This window comes from Equus asinus, chromosome 20, assembly GCF_041296235.1.
Source record: "Equus asinus isolate D_3611 breed Donkey chromosome 20, EquAss-T2T_v2, whole genome shotgun sequence".
NCBI classification, from domain to species: domain Eukaryota; kingdom Metazoa; phylum Chordata; class Mammalia; order Perissodactyla; family Equidae; genus Equus; species Equus asinus.
In genome coordinates this window covers 73,029,925-73,048,517 of record NC_091809.1, presented here as the reverse complement: position 1 = coordinate 73,048,517, position 18,593 = coordinate 73,029,925, and the positions used below count along the sequence as shown (strand labels likewise).

Sequence of the window (18,593 nt, the reverse complement as noted above, 5' to 3'; positions counted from 1 at the left end):
TGACAAAAGGCAGGGAAGCAGAGAGAAAGGTTTTCCAGGTGGAAACCAAGCATGTAGAGGGCACAGGCCTGAAAGTCATGGGTTTATTAGTGCCAGCAAGATGTTCAGTGTGGTTGGAACAAAGGAAATGTAATTTGTATCTTCTTTGTTTTCTCTTGGTTCAGTTTACCTAAAGTTTGTTGATCTAGTTGATCTTTTCAAAGAACTTGTTTTTGTTTCATGGATTTTTCTCTACTATTTTTCTTTTCTAATACATTGAGTATAAGGGAAGTGTAGTTGGGGTACAGAGGAAGTTGTGGGACAGCATGTAGAAAAGATAGTGTAAAAGGTTCCCTGGTGTTCAGATTCCAGCTTCACTCTTCAAATCCTCTTCTGAAGAGTTTTTCATTCTCTGTGAGCCCAGGACTTATAAGTACAGGAATGCTTTCTCGGGATATTCTTGGAAGGAAGGAAGGACGCAGATGTTGGAAGAATAAGACCTGGGCAAGGGGTGACTGGTGTCTCTGCTAATTACTCTCCTAGGTGCCCAAAAGTCCACCTGGCCTGGCTCTGAGAGGTGGCCATATAGGATCTATTCATTTTGGGCAGTGGGGATCCTGAGGCTGAGCTGGCAGCAGGGGTGGACAGCTGTAGGTCCATAAGCATGGTGTATTGTTTCCTGTGTTATACAATGAAACTAGAGGTTGGAAGCTGCCATCCCAATAGGTCGTAGCAATTTAGCAGAGTCTTTGATTGCAGAGCCTGCAGGCTTGTCTCCCCCACCCCATCCCCTGGTGTGGGCTCTGCTGGACACAAGGGAGGTGAAGACTATAGCTAAACTCGATCTAAGAAACACCTAGGACAGACTGACACCATTCTAGAAGAAAGCTGCTCTGGTTTGCTGAATTACTTCAGACAGTGAAGGGTGGAAGACAGAGAGGGTTCCAAGAGCCAGGAAAATGAAATCAAGCCTTTCCTACAACTCCCCATGCTGTTCTTCTCATTGCCTCTCTTCCTCCTCACTTCTTGGCTTGCTGACCCTCCCCACCCACATTTCTCTGGTTTTCCTTTTAGTAATAACCAAAAAAGAATGCCCGATACTCAACAACCCACAGGGCAGTGACCATTTTGACTAGCTAGTGAGCTGCTTCCAGCCACTCAGCCCCCGCACCCATCTGAGTCTTCAAGGGTGTGTATTCCTCCACTGGGATTGAAGGCCCTGATGGGTGGGCCACACTTTCTGGCCAGTGACTACCCTCATATTCCTCATTTTCCCATGACCCCTACCCATCCTTCACTCTTGAGACTCAGTGCAAACACTGCTCCCCCTGAGGCCTTCTCTTTTGTCTTCATGGGAAGTACCCTCTCCCTTCTCGGAGCACCCTTGACCTTTATCTGCACTTCTTTCATGAACTTACCACTTTCTCCCTTGTGGTAAAATGAATTGTGTCCACATCTCATCTCCTCCACTAAACCCTGAGCTCTGTGAAGGCAGAATTCTAGGCAAGATTCTAGATTCCCCACAAGGTCTAGCCAATAGTTGGCAATCAACAGATGAAGAGATCTTGGGAAGGAAGTCAGAGGAGGGCTATAGAAAAGCGAACTCTCAGGGCCTTTGGGGACAACGCTCTCATTCACTGTATGCCTGGGCATCTCCACTCACACCAGAAAGTTCAAAGGAAAAACACAGTGACAAGGATGGCCATTTTGGAACCCATTTATATTGTCAGTATTACTCTGGGCTTCATCCAGCTCCACACCAGCCTCTGAGACTGTGTCAGATCGTCTGAACATTCATGGCTTCCTTGGGCCAAGTGTAGCTGTCCAGCGTAAAGGAGTCATAGTCTGGAGTGTAGACCAGGGATCTTACAAAAGCCTCCTTGTCCTTGGGCTCCGGGTAGTAGGAGGCCAGGTTGTGTTTGTACGCGAAGTCAAGGACCTAGGGAAAAACATGGTTGGCTGAGGAACTGGATTTAAGGAGGAAGCTGCCTAAAGGCCCTTGCTTGGGAGCCTGTAGAAGGGGAATATATCCCAAAGAACTAGATGTGTTCCTCTCATGAGTTGTGGCCCATGGAGCCACTGGATAGGAAGGATTTTGAGCTTCCGGCCTAGATAGGAAGCTGTGAAACAGTGGAATAAACACTGGGCAAGGGTCAGGAGCCCTCAGACTAGAGTCTACCTCTGCTTCTAACTGCCTCCGAATGCTCAGCAGTGACATTATCCTTGTTGAGCCTCAGTTTCTTCATCTGTAAAGTGGGGGTAATGAGACCTCTCTCTGGAGTGATGTGAGGATAAAATTAAGTAACAGGCAAAAGTGCTCAATACTTGCTATTTTTCTCCCCTCTAAATGTGGGCTGAATGGAAAAACAGCCTGGACATTGTTCTCTGGGTATTAGATTTGGCTTCAGAAGAGCATGAATCTAAATATCCCACAAAGGAAGGAACTGGACAGGGTGGAGCTGGACTATGAGCTGGACTGTTGGTCTCAAGGGCTGATTCTGAATCCTGCCCTGTACAACTCATGGGGAGTGCGTGCTGTTGTGCAATGCATTTTCTGAAATTATTTTAAAAACTTATTATAGAAAATGTAAAGCACATATACTAATAGAAATAACAGTATAATAAACCTTCATGTGTTCATCATCTAGATTCAACAATTATCAATCTTGGGCCAGTCTTCATTGCACCACATTCTGATTCTTTGAAAACACATCATCTCTGCATTGTCTCTAGGGTGACATTTTCACTGGGAATATTCCATGAATCTGATCACCCCATGGCCCAGTCATTATGAAAGAGAAGGAAGGAATGAACATCTTATTCTGGCCAGAAAGGCACTGAGTGTGGAGCTTTCACACTGTTCCCTTTTGATCTTCTCCAGAGCTCCGGGAGAGAGGAATTACTGGTCTCTTTGGAAAAGGAGGAAACTGAAGTTCAGGGATGTGAAGTGACTGGCTCCAGGTGACTCTGCTGCTGACTGGCAGACCCGGGACCTCAGAGCCTGAGCTCTTTCCATGATGCTATGCAAGCTGACCTTTCTGTATAAATGGGCACTTATGATTCAGTTTTTAAAAATTCCACCCACATTCTGGACCACAAAACTATGGACTTTGGTGACCTTTATGCCTGATGTTTTAGGGGAAATCCAGGAGTTTTCCCAAAACTGGCCTGAGTGGGCATTGTCACCCAGCCTCTGGGTTGCATGTCGTGCAGCCCAAGGAGCTAAGGATGTCTCCATAGCTGCCATTCCCTAGCCCTCCTAAAGTCACAGAGAGAGAAGGTCGATGAGCCTCACTACCCATATTACAGGGGGTAGCATCCCCCTTACTTTGATGGCGATTCTCAAAGACACATCTCGGATGGTGCTGAGTGGTGGGTACAGTCTCCCTTGGGACAGATGCTGCTCAGAGACCTCCTGGGCAATTTGCTGGGAAGAGAGAGAGAGAACCGAGAGACTAAGCTGAGTTTCTGCCTTCCCAGAACAAGCCCAACCAATTACCCCAGAGTCTCACCTCAACCCTCGTAGGTGGCCACTCAGTGTGGTTCCCACTGTTGTCTCTGCCACCATGTGGCCCCAGAGGGGCTTAATGCTTGGGTTTAAGCAAAGACACATTCTTTCTGTACTGTGAGACTGACTGGGTGAGGCTTAAAACAACATGAGGCTCTCTGAATCCTAAAGGAAAATAATTAAGACCAAGATAAATAAACTCATGGCTTGCAAAGCAGACTCTGGGATCTCCCTTGGCTGGTCTAGCCTGTTGCATAAGAATCCCTGAGTTCCTCACTTCCTGAGTTCCAGGCTCTCCCACATGCTTACTAACATCCTGGGTGCCATCTTATCTTTCTGTATTCAGGGCTCCTGGAGCTCTCCCTTCTAGTCCTGGTCCCATCTGAGGACAGGCTTCTCCTCCAGGGAGTGACATCACAAAAGGGCTTATGGCTTATCCGAATAAATGCCCTAAGCACATCTTCCTGGGAACAGCAGCTCCCACAGCTCCCCTCCCTGGTTCAGAGCCTGTCTCTGAGGGCCAGCTCTCTCCTGCAAGCCTCATCTTCCAGCTTCAGGCACTGGTGCTCAGCCAGCCTTGCAGAACAGCCTCTTTAATGTGGTGCCTCTGAATCTACTCCCACTCAATCTTCTTGTGTCAAATTTAAATTTGGGAAAAGTCACTGGTGCTCTCTGAGAACTGTGTGTCTGAGGGTGGACAAGGCAAAGGAGTTGGTCTCGCCTCAGAGTTTGGCAGACGTCAGGGAAGGGGCTTCCCTCTCCACTGCCTCATTCTCATGCTCCCATCTCTCCTTTGCATTCAGTCAGTCAGCATTCACTGAACTCCATGACATGCTAGGCTCTGTGCTGGGTGCTGAGGATCCCTGGTGGAGAAGCCATAGTCTTTTCCATCCTGGAGACTGGTGTCAGGGGACAATTAAACTATTACAAGTCCAATATAGTGAAGTGAGTGCAAGGAGATGGGACATATAGACATAGAGGAGGCAGGGCCCAGTATGCTGTGTACAGGAAAGGCTTCCCAGAAGAAGTGACATAAGCTAGTACCCGAAGGACAAAGTAGGAGTTACTTGAAAAGGGGAGAAGGAATAGCACACTCAAATTCTCAGAGGTAAGAGAGCAAGAGAGTGCGAGATTGAAAAAGAACACTGGCTAGGCTGATGGTAGAGGGAGGCTAACAGTGAGGCTAGAGCAGAAAGGAGGGCCCAGTGATGAAGTGCCTTGTAGGGAAACTGAGTGAAGGAGTTTGGACTTTGTCCTGTAAGCACCGGGGAGCCACACAAAGGCCTGAAATTAGGAAGGAGACTTGGCCTGCTCCATGTTTCTAAGGATTCTCTTTGTGGAGGTCTAGAAGATGGACTGCTTAGAGGAAGCAGCATTTCCACGGCTAGATCTGCAACTAGAAAGGTTATGGTGAAGAGTGAAGAGATATATCGTGGTACGTGTGGTCACTTCTAAGATAGTGGGTGCTGGTAATGCTCGGTTGCAGGTTGGAGTCTCATTGCTTGGGGCCATCTTGGTGCTGTCACACAAGCCCAGTGAGCTTGAGCAAATTACTTAAACTCTCTCTGCCTCACTTTCCATGTCTACAACCTAGGGATAATCACTAGACCTATTTTACAGAGTTGTCAAGGTGAAATGAGATAGTGCGTGTAAATCTCCTAAAACCTATATTATTTTTTTCCATAGGAAAATCAGATTCAACTTAAATTGTCTTAACTAAAAGCACGCTTTTCAGAAACGTAACTTGTCAGGTCTTTGAAGACCTAGAGGGGAGAGGCCTTGTCCTGCTCACAGCAGGTGATTAATAAGTAGACTGAGGAGAGGTTCCTGTGTAGTTATGGACAGTGTTCACAAAATGATAGAGCTGAACTGTCCCACTGCATTGCAGGGTGGGTGCGGATTTCTCTAGGGGTTACACAGGGAGACTCCAGCACTGGCCGACTCCAAGCAGGAAGTGACTCTTCCCATCCAATGGGGTTTTCAACAGCTCTGCCAACGGCCACAAGACAAGGCTACCACCCATCATAGCAATGAGAAGAAATACAAACACAGAATACTCAAACAAGAAGGACAGAGAACCATGGCACAAAGCTACAGCTAGTACGCCCATGGCTTGGGGGAGACTGAAAAACCTCCAGGAGACATTAATGTATGGACTTTTGAAGCTGTGCTCAGACCAAGAAGTGGTAAGAAGGAACATGGTGCATGAGGCAGGTCCTTGTGGGACACACAGAAGCGGGGCTGGATAGGGCTGCATGGAAGCCATTGCCGTGTCTTGCTGGTTTGGGCCTCCCACCAGTGCCACGGTGAGGGTGAAATGCAGATGGATGTCAGAAATCACAGAAGAGCCTTTGGAGCTCACTGGGGATAAATATATTTAATATCAAAGTATACGGCTTTGATTAGCTTAACCTACCGACAGAAACATTTCTATGCCTCACTTTCCTCAGAGTGGGGGTAAATGTGAAGTGCCTGGCATTCAGTCAGCACTTGATAAATGTCAGCCACCGTAACTGTTATTATTAGTAGCCAATATTATGAATGTAGCCTGTCATTCTTACTGAATTCTTTCATTGTTTTCATTGTGTCCAGTAGAGAGCCCTTCCGGGAGCTTTTCCAGTGAGGTACCTGGAGCAGGTGCATCCCCACAGCCCCACTGTGCTCAAGATCCAGGTGTTCAGAGCAGGCAAACGAGACACCCAACCCACCTCCTTCCTTACAGAAAGCTGCCCTAGTGGGGCTTATTCTGCTACCAGTTACCCTGGTGACGTGGCCAAGACCAATGGCTGGAAGAATCCATTGCCTGTCATGGTCCACAAGCCCACAGTTTCAGGTGGCTTTGGTGGCATCTCCCTTGTTCTAGGCATCTAGATGGGCACTGCTGGGAGGCAGGGAGCAGTACGAGGTATGTCCCCTCACTGCCAACACCCCCTCGCATTGACTATTCCCTATCCTCCCTTAAACACCATATGTGTTTTGAGAAAAGTTCAAGCCTCAAGGTGATCCTGACAGAAGTTTGAGGTTCACGCATTTTGGGGATCCACTGCTAGGGTTGGGGGCAGGTGGATATAAAAGACAAGGGGAGGAATTTTTGGAGGCCCAGCGTAGGACCTGCTGTAGATCACAGGCCCTATTGGGAGCACGCAAGGGAGCAGGGACAGTGATACCTCTGCTGTCAGGAGGAAGATCTCGTCTGGAATGTGCCGGATCCCGCCAGCGATGACCCCCAGAGCCACTCCAGGGAACACATAGGCGTTGTTTCCCTGCCCGGGAATGAAGGTCCTGCCATCTTCCAGAGTCACGCTCTTAAAAGGACTTCCACTGGCAAAGATCCCTCGGCCCTGGAGGCAGGAAGGAAACCAGAGATGGAGCTTGGAGATTGGTTTGGGGCAGCAATGCTGGCCTAGTCTTATCTCCCAAATGTTGGACCCTTCTTCATCCTCTCCCAGATGCTCAGCATTGTACTGAGCGCACTGCACTTGTTCACTTGACCAGAAAGCTTAGCCCCACTGAGTTACCAGGCAGTCAAGAAACCACTGAAAGGTGAAGCTGTGTCTTTTTTAGCTGCCACGTCTTGAGAGGGCCAAACCAGGACATGACAGGTCTGCAAGTGGCCTAGAGTCTGCAAGTGTCTTGGGTTCTGGTCCAAGCTTTATGTTATTAGGGAACTTTGAGCAGTATAGTGCAACGGCAAAAGCTTAGGCTTTGGCCCCAGACCTAGGTTTGAGGGCCAGCTCCACTCCTCATTAGCTACGTGACCTTAGCCAATTACTCCGTCTTTCTGAGCCTCAGTTTGCTCGTCAGTGATGTGGGGATTTTTTTCACCCTCATAGGGTTACTCATAGTTATTGTTACTATGTCCGCTCAGCCTGGGGAAGGAAGGACTCCCCGCTGACCTCAGTGACCCGGTAGCACTTCTCAGCCGTGCACTCAGCCTTGCTGGTGGGGTTGCTCAGGGCAAAGATGATAGGGCGCTCGTGGAAGGAGGCCATGTCCCTCAGAATCTGCTCCGTGAAGGCTCCTGCGATGGCGGCAACACCTACAGGGAAAAGGGGGGTAGTGGGGATGCCTACTCTTTATAAACAACCCATTCCTCTTCTGGAGGTGATGGTGGTGGGGAACTAGGTGCAACGTGAAAGATTCAGGAGTCATGGGGATGGCGTCTGACAGAGGGGTGGAGGGAGCAGAAGAGAAAAGGGTCTTCCTGCTTGAGTTGGCTGAGACTTCCTCTTAATCCCTAAGGGAGCACTGGTCCACATCAGGTCCCTACCCAGTTAAGATGAACCTGTGAAGGCATTCCTGGGCATTGTCCTTTCAAGTGGGCTGCTCCTCCAGTACAGGGAGAGATGCCAGGGTTCCCACCTTTAGGGAGGCGTGCTCATTTCATCTTGGTTAGAGACCAGCGCTGAGCTTTGCCACTGCACTGTATAATTTTGCATCACTAAGCCCCAACGTGGTGCCTTCATTCTGTGGTTTTTATATAGCAGTCACTCAATAAGAGTTTGTGGCATTGAATTGGATATGGGATAGGGGAAAGAGCTGTGTTTCCATGGGTTACTCATGCCTCCTTGCTGAGCCTGTCTCCACCTGCAAGTCAAGAGGGTTAGCTGGGCTGGGCAGTGGGCCATCTCTCTCCTCCTACCTATGATGGCTGTGGGCTTCACCAGCCTCACCACCTCCTCCAGGGAGTTTACTTCAGGATGGTCCTGGGCAAACATCTCCTTCTCATGGTTCAGGTGGGTCCTCCCCTGCAGGGAAAGGAAGAACATCATCATCTCTGATGACTCCTTTGGGTCAGCTGGCCTCATGAGAACCAGAGTGAAACGTTAGCTTTGAGAGATCTTTGGGTAGGGATGAGTTCAAAGGGGTGAGCCAAATGATGTTGAAAGGTGGGCAACTGAGAAGTGTGGCAGCCTCTGGCAGCCTCTGGCAGCCTCTACCTGTGGCTGGATTATGCTCTGGAATGGCCTGGGGTGGAAGGAGGAATCTCCAGGCCCCAGTTCCTTCCAGTGGTAATCTGGCTGTACATGGAACAATAGGAAGGTCGGATTCTACTGAGGGGTCTCTGCTATTCTTGGTCAATGGCCCCACATACTTCCCCCATTCCTACCTCTGTCATCTTTTTCATCTCTCACTGACATTCTATGTGAGTGGAATTTGAGGAATTAAAACATGGAGCTCTGAGTGAAGTCCTAAGGGAAGAGGTCATCTGATTGTGCCCCTCACCACATTCTGGTCAGAAGGTGGACTGTTTCTCTCTCGTTCATTCTTTCACTCACACCTCAAACATTAATTATGTTTGTAATTAACGTAAGTACCATGTACCAAGCATTGACATCAAGACTATAGCCCACTGGGAAGATGGAAAAGTAAAGGGGCAACTGCCCTACAATGTGGTAAGTGTGATGTAATGTACGTGGGGGGGTGGTGCGCTATGTGAGCACGGATGCAAGGAATTAATTGAGACCTAGATGCCCAGAGAAAGGTTCTTGGACAAGGTAACATTTGAGCTCAATCAGAAGATAAGGAGGAAACGGACGGGTTTGAGTGGGCGTGTGAAAAAGAGAAGGGCATTTCAGGTAGAGGAACAAGATATGCAAAGATGTGGAATAGAGCATGTTACTTTTGGACAGCCACAACCCATATGGCTGGAGGTTAGTGCAAGGCAGGCAGTGGTGGGTGATAAGGCTGGAAGGGGCACACAGACACACACTTGCAGGCATAGTCAAAGCTTCTGGACAAGAGCAATTAAGGCTACTTTGGGATGAGTCTTTTGCTTTGGAGGTCAGGACATTGCCCTCCTTTTACTCTCTATTCTGTCTGAGCAGTTTGCCCCTTGGAGACCTCTTGTAGTCCAGTTCCAATAGTTGTGGGTGTCAGGAAACCTCCAGGTCTCCAGATTGACAGTACCTTGACGATGAGGCCCTTGGAGTCCACCATCCAGATCTTCCTCGTGGCCTCTGCCTTGGATACGCCTTGTTTCTCCAGGGCCATGACAAGGAGGTGGGCGATGCCCATGGCTGCCTGGGAGGTAGCATACGATGGATGTTTAGGCATAGGGCAAATAGCTGCTCAGCATTTATAAGATACTTTACCAAGATCTTTTATTCTCTTTATCACCCCCCTACCCCCACTCTCAGGAGGCCCAGTTAAGTCTTTGCCTTGAGACACCCAGATGTTGGGGCCCAGGCAGCTGAAATTATCACAATGCACTTGTATTTCTTCCTCTTCTCAGAACCCTAAGAACACCTCCCCTCCTTGATGGCCCTCTACTTATTCTTATTTGCCTACTGGAACAACAGTAGAGAGCCCCTGATGGCACCTACCTCACCTGCACCTTGGAAAACAAACACATGATTGGAGAGCTTGTTCTTGGTGATTCGCAGAGCAGCCAGGATCCCTGCCACAGCGACGGAGGCTGTGCCTGCAACAGAGTGGACTGAGATCAGCCTCTGGCACTGGCTCCCAGCTCCCAAGAGAAGACCCTTGGCAGAGTTCCCCACACCTAGAAACTGTGGTGGAACAAGGAATTTTCCTTAGCGCTTAGAGAGGTCAAGCCTATAGGCATGCAGGTTGTGAAGCAAATGCATGCACTCTTCTGCAGGTAACTGTTATTTTGAAAAACAGCTCCTGGATTGTTGCTCGACCCTGGAAGAGAGGATCAGAGAGTCAGGTGCTGCTACCACCATGATTCATAAATGAAATAACAAGGACACATATAATGGAATCCAAAAAGAAGTATGAGCCTCATAGAATGATTTGTTTAAGGGATAAATGGATAAAAAACATATAAAAATGAAGCCACCAACTAACCAGGAGACGTTAAATGATCATGTGATCTGAGCTGGCTGTCTTATCCATCAAGTTATAAGATTGGATGTTCCCAGTAGCAAACCGTCATCAAATGGCTTGAGCATGTCCAGAACGTACAAGTAAGTTGCATGAACAGGTGGCTCAGATTTGTTTGACATTCGTCCACTGCATGACTTCCTCTCCCTCAATTCGTACCTAAAGCCTCACTTGGAATTCTTTATGACAAGCTGAGCAAGGGGAAAATAACTTGGGCTTGGTTTACAGCTTATTCTTAATGATATGCTGGCACCAACTAGAAGTGTATGGTTGCAGCTTCAGAGCCCCAAATGAAAGGTAGCCCTAACGGGTAACAGTGAGGGAAATCTTCTCAATGGACATGACCTCAAAGTTTCCACTTTGGTCCTAGAGATGACTAGATCTACACTGATTCATGGGCAGTTGCTAATGCTAATGGCTGGATGGTTAGGGAATTAGAAAGACCAAAATAGTAAGATTGGTGATGAGAAAGTCTGGGGAAGGGGTATATAGATGGACTCCTTGGAATAGGTACAGAGTGAAGATATTTGTGCCCCATATGAAAGCTCACTAAAGGGCATAAGGAGAACAGGTTCTCAAGGATCAGGTGGACACAATGGCATGTCCTGTGTATGTCAGTAAGCATCTTTCCCGAGCCCCACCCAGGGTTTGGTCAATGGGTTTATATACAAAGTAGCCATAGTGGCAGGGATGGAGGCTATGCATGGACTTCCTCTCATCAAGGCTGATCTGCTACTACTACTGCTCAATGACTAACCTGTCAACAGCAGAGACCAGTGTTGAGCTACTGATACAACACCATCTTTGGGAGGACTATCTGCCTGGCAGCAGGATGACTACATTGGACTCCTTCCATTATAGACAAGAAAGAGACCTGTCCTCACTGGAGGGAACACATGGTCTGGATATGGATTTTCTTTCCCTGTCTCTAATGCTCTGCCAGCGCCGCCATCTGTGGATGTTTGGAATGCCTATTCACCATCCTGATATATTCCAGACAACAAGGCTTCTAACCAAGGAATTAATTTCACAGTAATAGAAGTGCAGCAATAGGCTCATGCCCCTGGAATTGACTGGTCTTAACAGGTACTCCACCACCCAGGAGGAGCTGGCCTAACAGATCAGTAGAATGGCCTACTGAAGACTTAGTTGAGGTAACACCCTGCAGAGATGGTGAGGTTCTATCCTACAGGATGCAATATATGATTTGATTTAGCAAATAATACACTGTATTCTTTCTCTGAAGACCAGAATACATGGGTCTGGAAATCAAGGGTTGAAGTGAGAGTGGCTCCTCTCACCGCTTCACCTAATAACTCACTTGCAGAATTTTTGCTTCCTGTGTGTTCAACTTTGTGCTCTCTGGACTGGAGGTCTTGGTCCCCAAGAGACAAATGCTTCCCTTAGAGTTCACAACACGGTTCTATTGAATTGGGAGTTAAGATGGCCACCTGTGTATTTGGTGCTCTTTATGCCACAAAACCAGGGGGCAAAGAAGACAGTTATTTTACTGGCTGTGGCTATTCATCCTGATGACCATGGGGGAGCTGGAGGCAGGGAGGACTGTACCTGAGCCCAGGGGACCCTCTGAGGTCTGTCTTAGTACTTCCATGTTCACTGGTAAACAGGAGGAACTACTACTGCAATAAAGAGAGGCAGGACTACTGAGGATTCAGATCCTTCAGAAATAAAGGTTTGGGTCATCCTACCAGGTAAAGAACCCTGGCCAGCTGAGGTCCTGTCTGAGGACAAGAAAACACGGAATGGGAGGTTGAGGAAGAAATTAATAAACATCAGCAACGGCCTCATGACCTGTTTTAGAAACGAGGATGCAGCAGCCATGCATAGTTTTTTCCTTGATTGTTATGTGATTATATATAATGGTATACATTAGCTAATTTCTTCTCCTTTCTCCTTAATATTTGATATGTTTGTTGAGGTCAATTCTACAATTTAGTCTTCAGGTAACAGAATTTTCAAATGTGACTGTAACTGAATTTTAAGAGTAGTTAACCCTACCCAGAGATGGCTAGTGTGACATCTTCCAGAGACGAATTAAATGACTGGTGAGACTTTGCCTCTCCCCATTTCCGGGAGGTGAGAATGTCTTCATTTTATTAAGCATTTTGTTAGAGTTGTTTTTGCTGTTGTCTGGAAGTGCTAATGTGTAGAATGGTGTGTATGGATGCTGAAGAGCCAAAGGGTGGTCCGCGTCAAGGACTGAGTAATTGTTTCTCAGCTTCAAACCCACCCTTCTTTGCTCTGCTTTGTCTACAAACCACTTTTCAGTTTTGCCAACTGGCTCTATGCTGGGTTCTGCCAATAGGGGGCGCCAGAGGGAGACTGAAAGGCTAACAGAAGAGGGAAAGAACATTTTTTTTCCAGCACCAATACTGCCTTGTGAGAGGGCTGGGTAAAACGTAGAACACTTAGTTAAATTAGAATTTTAGGTAAACAACGAATAATCCTTTTAGTATAAGTATGTCCCATGCAATATTAGCATATTTATTCTAAAAAATTACTTTTTATCTGAAATTCAAATTTAACTGGGTAGCCTGTGTTTTTTTTTCCCCTTTGTGCTAACTCTGGCAATCCCAGAGCCTTAGTTTTTCTCCTTTACAGCAGAAGTTTATTCCAGAAGCAGCAGTTGAATCAGTCTGCAGTTTGTCCATCACTTACAAACTAACCAGCACTAGCCAGTCACCCCCTTGTCTTCCCTCTGTTCCCCCATCCTTGGGGTGGTGGCAGATCCTTAGTGTTTCTTTTTGACTTTTTAATTCTTTAATACCTAATTAACAATTCTTTATATCAAGTTTTCTCTGTTAAAGCAACTGGTGCAGACCCTGACTGATAGAGTTCACAATAAACTAATCACAACAGGCAATGCGAAGCTCCATGATGGTCAAAGAAAAGGAAATTATATTGGGACCATTTATGGCTTGTTAGAGTTGCACAAATTAAATAAACTGATGTTATCTGAGGCTGGTGAGGGAGAGTGAAAAGTAAAATCTTCCAGCATACATTGCATTTTAAAGGGCTACAACTCTTTTTGGAAAATAATTTCCTAGTAGAGACCAAAGGCATAACATGTTTTTGCCCTTTGACCTCATGCTTCTACTTCTGGGAATCTATGCATGGAAAAATCCTAAATATATGTCCTAGGATATTTATGACAGTGTTATTTATACCACAGAATGACTGGAAATAACTTAAACATCTAACATGAGAGTAATGGTTTCATGGATTGGCCAGTGTAGACACTCAGTAGACTATATTGCAGCCATTAAAGACGATCATCCTGAAGACGATGTAGCAGCATAGAAAATGCTATGAAGTTAGTCACTAACATCTGACATTGTTCTAAGTGCTTTAGATGTCTTAACCTAAAGACAGTTTTTAAATTCAATCCTCACTATTATCATCCTCATTTGACAGACTGGGAAAATGAGGCACAGAGCAGTTTGCTGAGTTGTCCGTGATCATATAACAGAGAGAGAATTGAACGCAGGGAATCAGGCTCTAGGGTGTGTGCTTTTCACCCCTAAACTATGCTTCATTGAGTTAGCTGGAAGGAAGAGAACATTACAGCTCCTGATTCTAATTGTAACAAAATACACACACAGAATCTGGAAGGAACTACAAAACACCAATGATTGCAGGGCAGGACTATAGTAAATATTCTATATTTCTTGTTTCCAGTTGTCCAGGGGGTTTCTTTTTGCTGGCTCTGGGATGGGGGCTTCTCCTAGAACATGGGTTGGATTTGTGCCAGGCTTAGAGGCCATGTATTAGGCCAGGATAGAGGGCACAGCAAACACTTGGAGCCTAATAAGTACATGTTCATTATTGTGGACATCAGAAGGTAGGACCCGAGGCAGGAACACACTCCCCAGAAGATGGGGTATAAGCTCTCCTGTCTTCACACAGCCATGGCCTGGAGGGACTGCTGGCATGTCAGCAGGGTCCCAGAGCCAGGGCTGAGGACTACTGGGGCTTCCTAACACCCTTCTGAGGGTCTCCAAGGAGCTCAGTGTGTGTTACTCACAGCCTACCAGGTGCCAAGCACCATGCTGGGCGCTGCAGAAGAGAGAAATAAATCAAGCTGGTCCCTGCACTCAGGGATCTCCCAGTTTACCAAGGCTTGGGCACAAATCACTGTAACACAGTCAGTAGTCAGAGGTCATTGTCTGTAAATCGTTGCATTTCGTTATTTATTGAGCAACAGTTATGTACCAGACTCCAGGTTACTGAGGATACCATTAGTAACAAAACAGACGAGGTTCATTCCTGCTTTGTAAAGAAAAAAGTTACTAAACGATTAGGAGTCTGATGACAGTTATAAAGACGTTGTTCATGATACACTTTTTGTTAGTTTATGTGTGGAGAAGTATATTATCACTGTCAACCTACCTCTCCAGCTTCACATCTCTCTGTGAACTCTATGGACGAGCCACATTATTCATCGTTTCCTAACATGCCATGTACTTTTACCCTTCTGTGCTTTGTCCATGCTGTTCCCACCACCTATAGGACCGTCTGCAGTTCCTTCTTTATTCCTTAAGACTCAGCCTGAATGGTCTCCTCCACCAGGCATTCTCTGCTTTCCCTACGCGTCATTAACCACCGCTTCTCTTCCCATATCTACTTTTTGTCTGACCTGACAAAGCTGGGCTCTATCAGGGCCAGGCTCAGCACTGAACTGCATTCAGAAGAAACATTGAGCAGATAACCAAGAAAGCATGGAGAAGTAATTTAAATAATTAATTAAATCACTGACAGAGGCTGTGAGAATTGCATGTTATGACCCTCCTCCAAAATCCCCAAATATCCTTTGTCCATCATTTCCTCGAAGTCCACTTATTATGTCAGCTACTCCCCATTTCTCTGTTTCCCCACAAACAACTCCATCCATTTTACTTTCTGCCCCTCAAAACCCACTTTTCTTTTAGTTCTACTGAGTCAGGATCTATATTTCAAAAAAATCTCCAGATAATTTATCTGCCCATCTGAGTTTGAGAAGCACTGAACTAGACGGCTTCTCTAGATGGAGTAGGAGTTTCCCTCCATTGAATAGAGAGGGCGTGTGCCGCTCAGCGGATGGATGTCAGGGCAGCTTTCTGCCTCCTGAAAGGAGGAGACGCACCAAGCATACGCCACCAGATGGTGCCAAAGATATTTGAGAAGCTCCCCAAGACAGCACACTCTTGGTGATGGGTTTTATCCTTCTTGGGTGTCAAATATCTTCTGAGGTTAGAACTAGCAGGCTGAGTAACTGGGTTTACCTGTAGAAATTCAGTGCTGGATGGGGACTGCAGAGCATGACATCCAACAATAGTACAGATGAGGAAACTGAGGTCAGAGAGAGGCAGTGGTTTGCCCCTATCAGTCACCCAGTTGGAAGCAAAGCAGGGAAAAGTGGGGTGCTGCTTTACTCCTTCACAGTCTTGTGCAGCTCAGATAGCCTTTCCTGACTCTGGAGTTGAAGGCAGCAGGAGACGCATTATGGGGTTTCCCTGGGGCAGAACCGTGGGGTGGATGGTGGTGGAGGTAGAGGGAAGTAAACTTAGGCAGTGGACGTAAATGTTCAGCTGTGACTCTGGAAGGGGTGGAGAACACAAAACAATGGGAAATCTGATAGGAAAGAAAATTTCAATGAAAGGATACAAGAGCCACTGCTATTGATTGCTCTCATTGTGACCTTGGCTCCGTGCTATGTGTGTGTTTACCTGCACTTGCTCATTTAATCTTCACAACTCTATGAAGTAAGTGCTACTGAGCTCCTGTTTTTTCCCCCTTTCAGAAGTGGAAAGTGAGTTTCAAAGAAAATGGAAACAATCAGGAGAGAACTTCTGGATCCTCTCACACCCAGTCGGTGAACCCTGCCTCCATGTTCATCTACTTTGCCTTTCCTCCTGTTACCATCAGTAAACCGTCCCTGTTCCCAGCCAAAGCCGCCTCCAGGTATGTGCTGGATCCCATCATTTTTGCCAGCTCAGGGAATTTGTCTTGCAATTCTCTCCCCCTTTTCCTGCGTTCTCCCCTTCTCCCTCTCAACTGGGTCACTGCCATCAGCATGCAAACATGTCCTACAGCCCCAATCTTTAAAAAGCCTTCTTTTCATCCTATGTAGTTCCCATCATATTTCGTACTTCCCTTTATAGCCAAACTCTTCTCAAGAGCTGAATATACTCATGGCCTCCATTTCCTTTCCTCTTGGTCTCCCTGAAACCCAGTCTGATCAAGTGACTGTCCCTACCTCTCGTCAAAGCCACCAATGCCTCCACCTTGCAAAATTCAGTGGTCAGTCCTCAGCTCTCCTCTTCCTTGACCTCTCAGCAACATTTGAGACTGTTGCTCATTCTTTCCTTTGGGAAATTGTCTCTGCACCTGGCTTCGGAAGCCCATACTCACTGGCTACTTGCTGGCTACTTCTTCATGGTCTTTTTCTGGCCTCTTCCTCTGAGGCCATCCTCTGAAGTGGCAAATTACCCTAACTACAGACCGGAACTCAAGAGGAAAAACAGCAGTTCTTAAACCCTGTATTACAAAGTTTGGCAAATGAAGTTCTCTCCATCAACCTCTTATACTGGGGGCTCTTGGGTAATGTGTTAGGAATTTAAAAATGGAGAGGAAGGAAGCTGCTTAGCTTTCTGGAGGTAACCACCTGGAGAAGCCCAGATGTCCAGGGATGGGTTGAAACATGACTTGTGTCCATAAATACCATGGGCAGCCAAAAGCATGACTGGTGTTCCTCACTCACTATGAGAAAAAAATAAGTTTTCCTTTTCAGAGGGAGCTTTCCATAATTACATTTCCTGCAAACTGAGGCTGTAGGCTCAGGAAGTAGCACAAAAGGACAAGCTGAAAGTGTAGACTCTATTCTGCTTTTAATAGACACATGTGACTAAGTTAAAGGAGTTTCCATGCTGAACAACACATTACTGGAGAAAAGGGAAAGAACTAGGTGTTTATCAGGTGAGGAGAGGCTGCTGTCCCAGGCAGTGAGAAGGACAGGAGGTAGACCGAGTCAGGGTCTGGCCCAGGTGGCTTTGGAGGCCTGGGGCCATAGGGGGAGTGGACCTTGTCTACTGCAAGGCCAGGATTGCTTTCATGATCCACAGAATTACCACCATTCATCTGTACATTAGCAGGTACTGTGAGCCCATTCTGGGCCTTCACCGGGCTAGGCCTTGGATAAATAAGGATGAATAAAACGGTCTTGTTCACAGGGAGTTAACAGCATATATGTTCAGAAAATTCAAGTTCTCCTTCATGGATACTAAGCAAAGGCCTTCTCGACTACTTTGACCCTATTTCTGTGTAAGGGGGCGAATTTTCTGGAGGGCTTGGACTCTCTAGAAGGCAGTCCTTGGCCCATGGAGAAGATGGGGTTAGGCCTATTTGGCCACAATTTGGAAGAAACCAGAGGGAATAATTACCATCTTTTCAGCTTCTTTGGGGTTTTAACTGATGCAACTGGCTCAGGGGGAGGGCTCAGAGAAGCCAAGATCAGACGACTCCTGGGACCCTGAGGGCTGGGATCACCCTGTAGGTGAAGGCCAGTCTCGGAACACAGGACTTAGTGAGCAGGAAGGTTTTAGGGGCTGGGGAGAGATCAGAGTGAAGAGACCAGGAGACGTGTCACTGTGAGAGACAGAGAATGGAAAGGCCAGGAACCCCTGCTCAGTGTGTGTGGTGGTGAGAGGAGGGAGCAGCAGACCCCTGAGAGCTGGAAATAACCCCTGGTGTCTTGTAAACAGGACAAATCAGCTGGACAAAGTCTCTAGAGCTGTGCCATTCCTTCTCATCTGCCCCTTTCCTACCCTGGCCTCTGACCCCTGGGGAACTTTGAAGCATTTTGCAAAGTGGGTGACCACTGCCCAACGTCACTCCTGGGCCTTGGGATCATCTAAGGTGCCCGTGGAGCAGGCTTGGCTCTGGGCACAGTGACCTGGGGGAAGTGAGACTTGAGGCCCTAAAGACAAAGAGAAACTAGCCAAGAGCAGAAGAGTGTTCTAGATAAGGGGACCAGCACATTCAAAACCACAGAGGTGGTAGAAAATTCATGGAAGAATGAATAACTCAATGGGCTGAAAGAATAGGGCATACATGGAAAGTGGAGAGAGGAGAGTGAGGCCCTGTTTCCCTTCTTCTCAGGCTCCCCCAGTCCTGTGCTCACACTGGTTCTTCTCCTCACTGTCACCAAAGTCTCTCTGTCTTGGGTCTCAACCATTCCTCCCTCCCTCCCCTACTTAGT

General features: G+C 47.0%; 1 protein-coding gene across 7 annotated transcripts in view; it reads right to left on the bottom strand.

The window, feature by feature from the left end:
• Positions 1–1,680: 1,680 nt before the first annotated feature.
• ME3 (malic enzyme 3) overlaps positions 1,681–18,593 on the bottom strand; it is a 178,851-nt gene continuing 161,938 nt past the window's right edge. For 4 of the 7 annotated variants that reach the window (XM_044752381.2, XM_014867991.3, XM_044752382.2 and 1 more), the window contains exons 9-15: positions 9,814–9,911; positions 9,398–9,511; positions 8,130–8,235; positions 7,384–7,526; positions 6,655–6,828; positions 3,308–3,406; positions 1,681–1,918 (exon numbers count right to left, since the gene is read on the bottom strand). In XM_044752381.2, coding sequence (XP_044608316.1) covers positions 1,757–1,918; positions 3,308–3,406; positions 6,655–6,828; positions 7,384–7,526; positions 8,130–8,235; positions 9,398–9,511; positions 9,814–9,911 — 896 coding nt within the window. In that variant the 3' untranslated portion in view covers positions 1,681–1,756. The remainder of the gene's footprint in view (positions 1,919–3,307; positions 3,407–6,654; positions 6,829–7,383; positions 7,527–8,129; positions 8,236–9,397; positions 9,512–9,813; positions 9,912–18,593) is intronic. The other 3 variants (XM_044752383.2, XM_070490504.1, XM_070490505.1) reach the window with 1 other exon arrangement.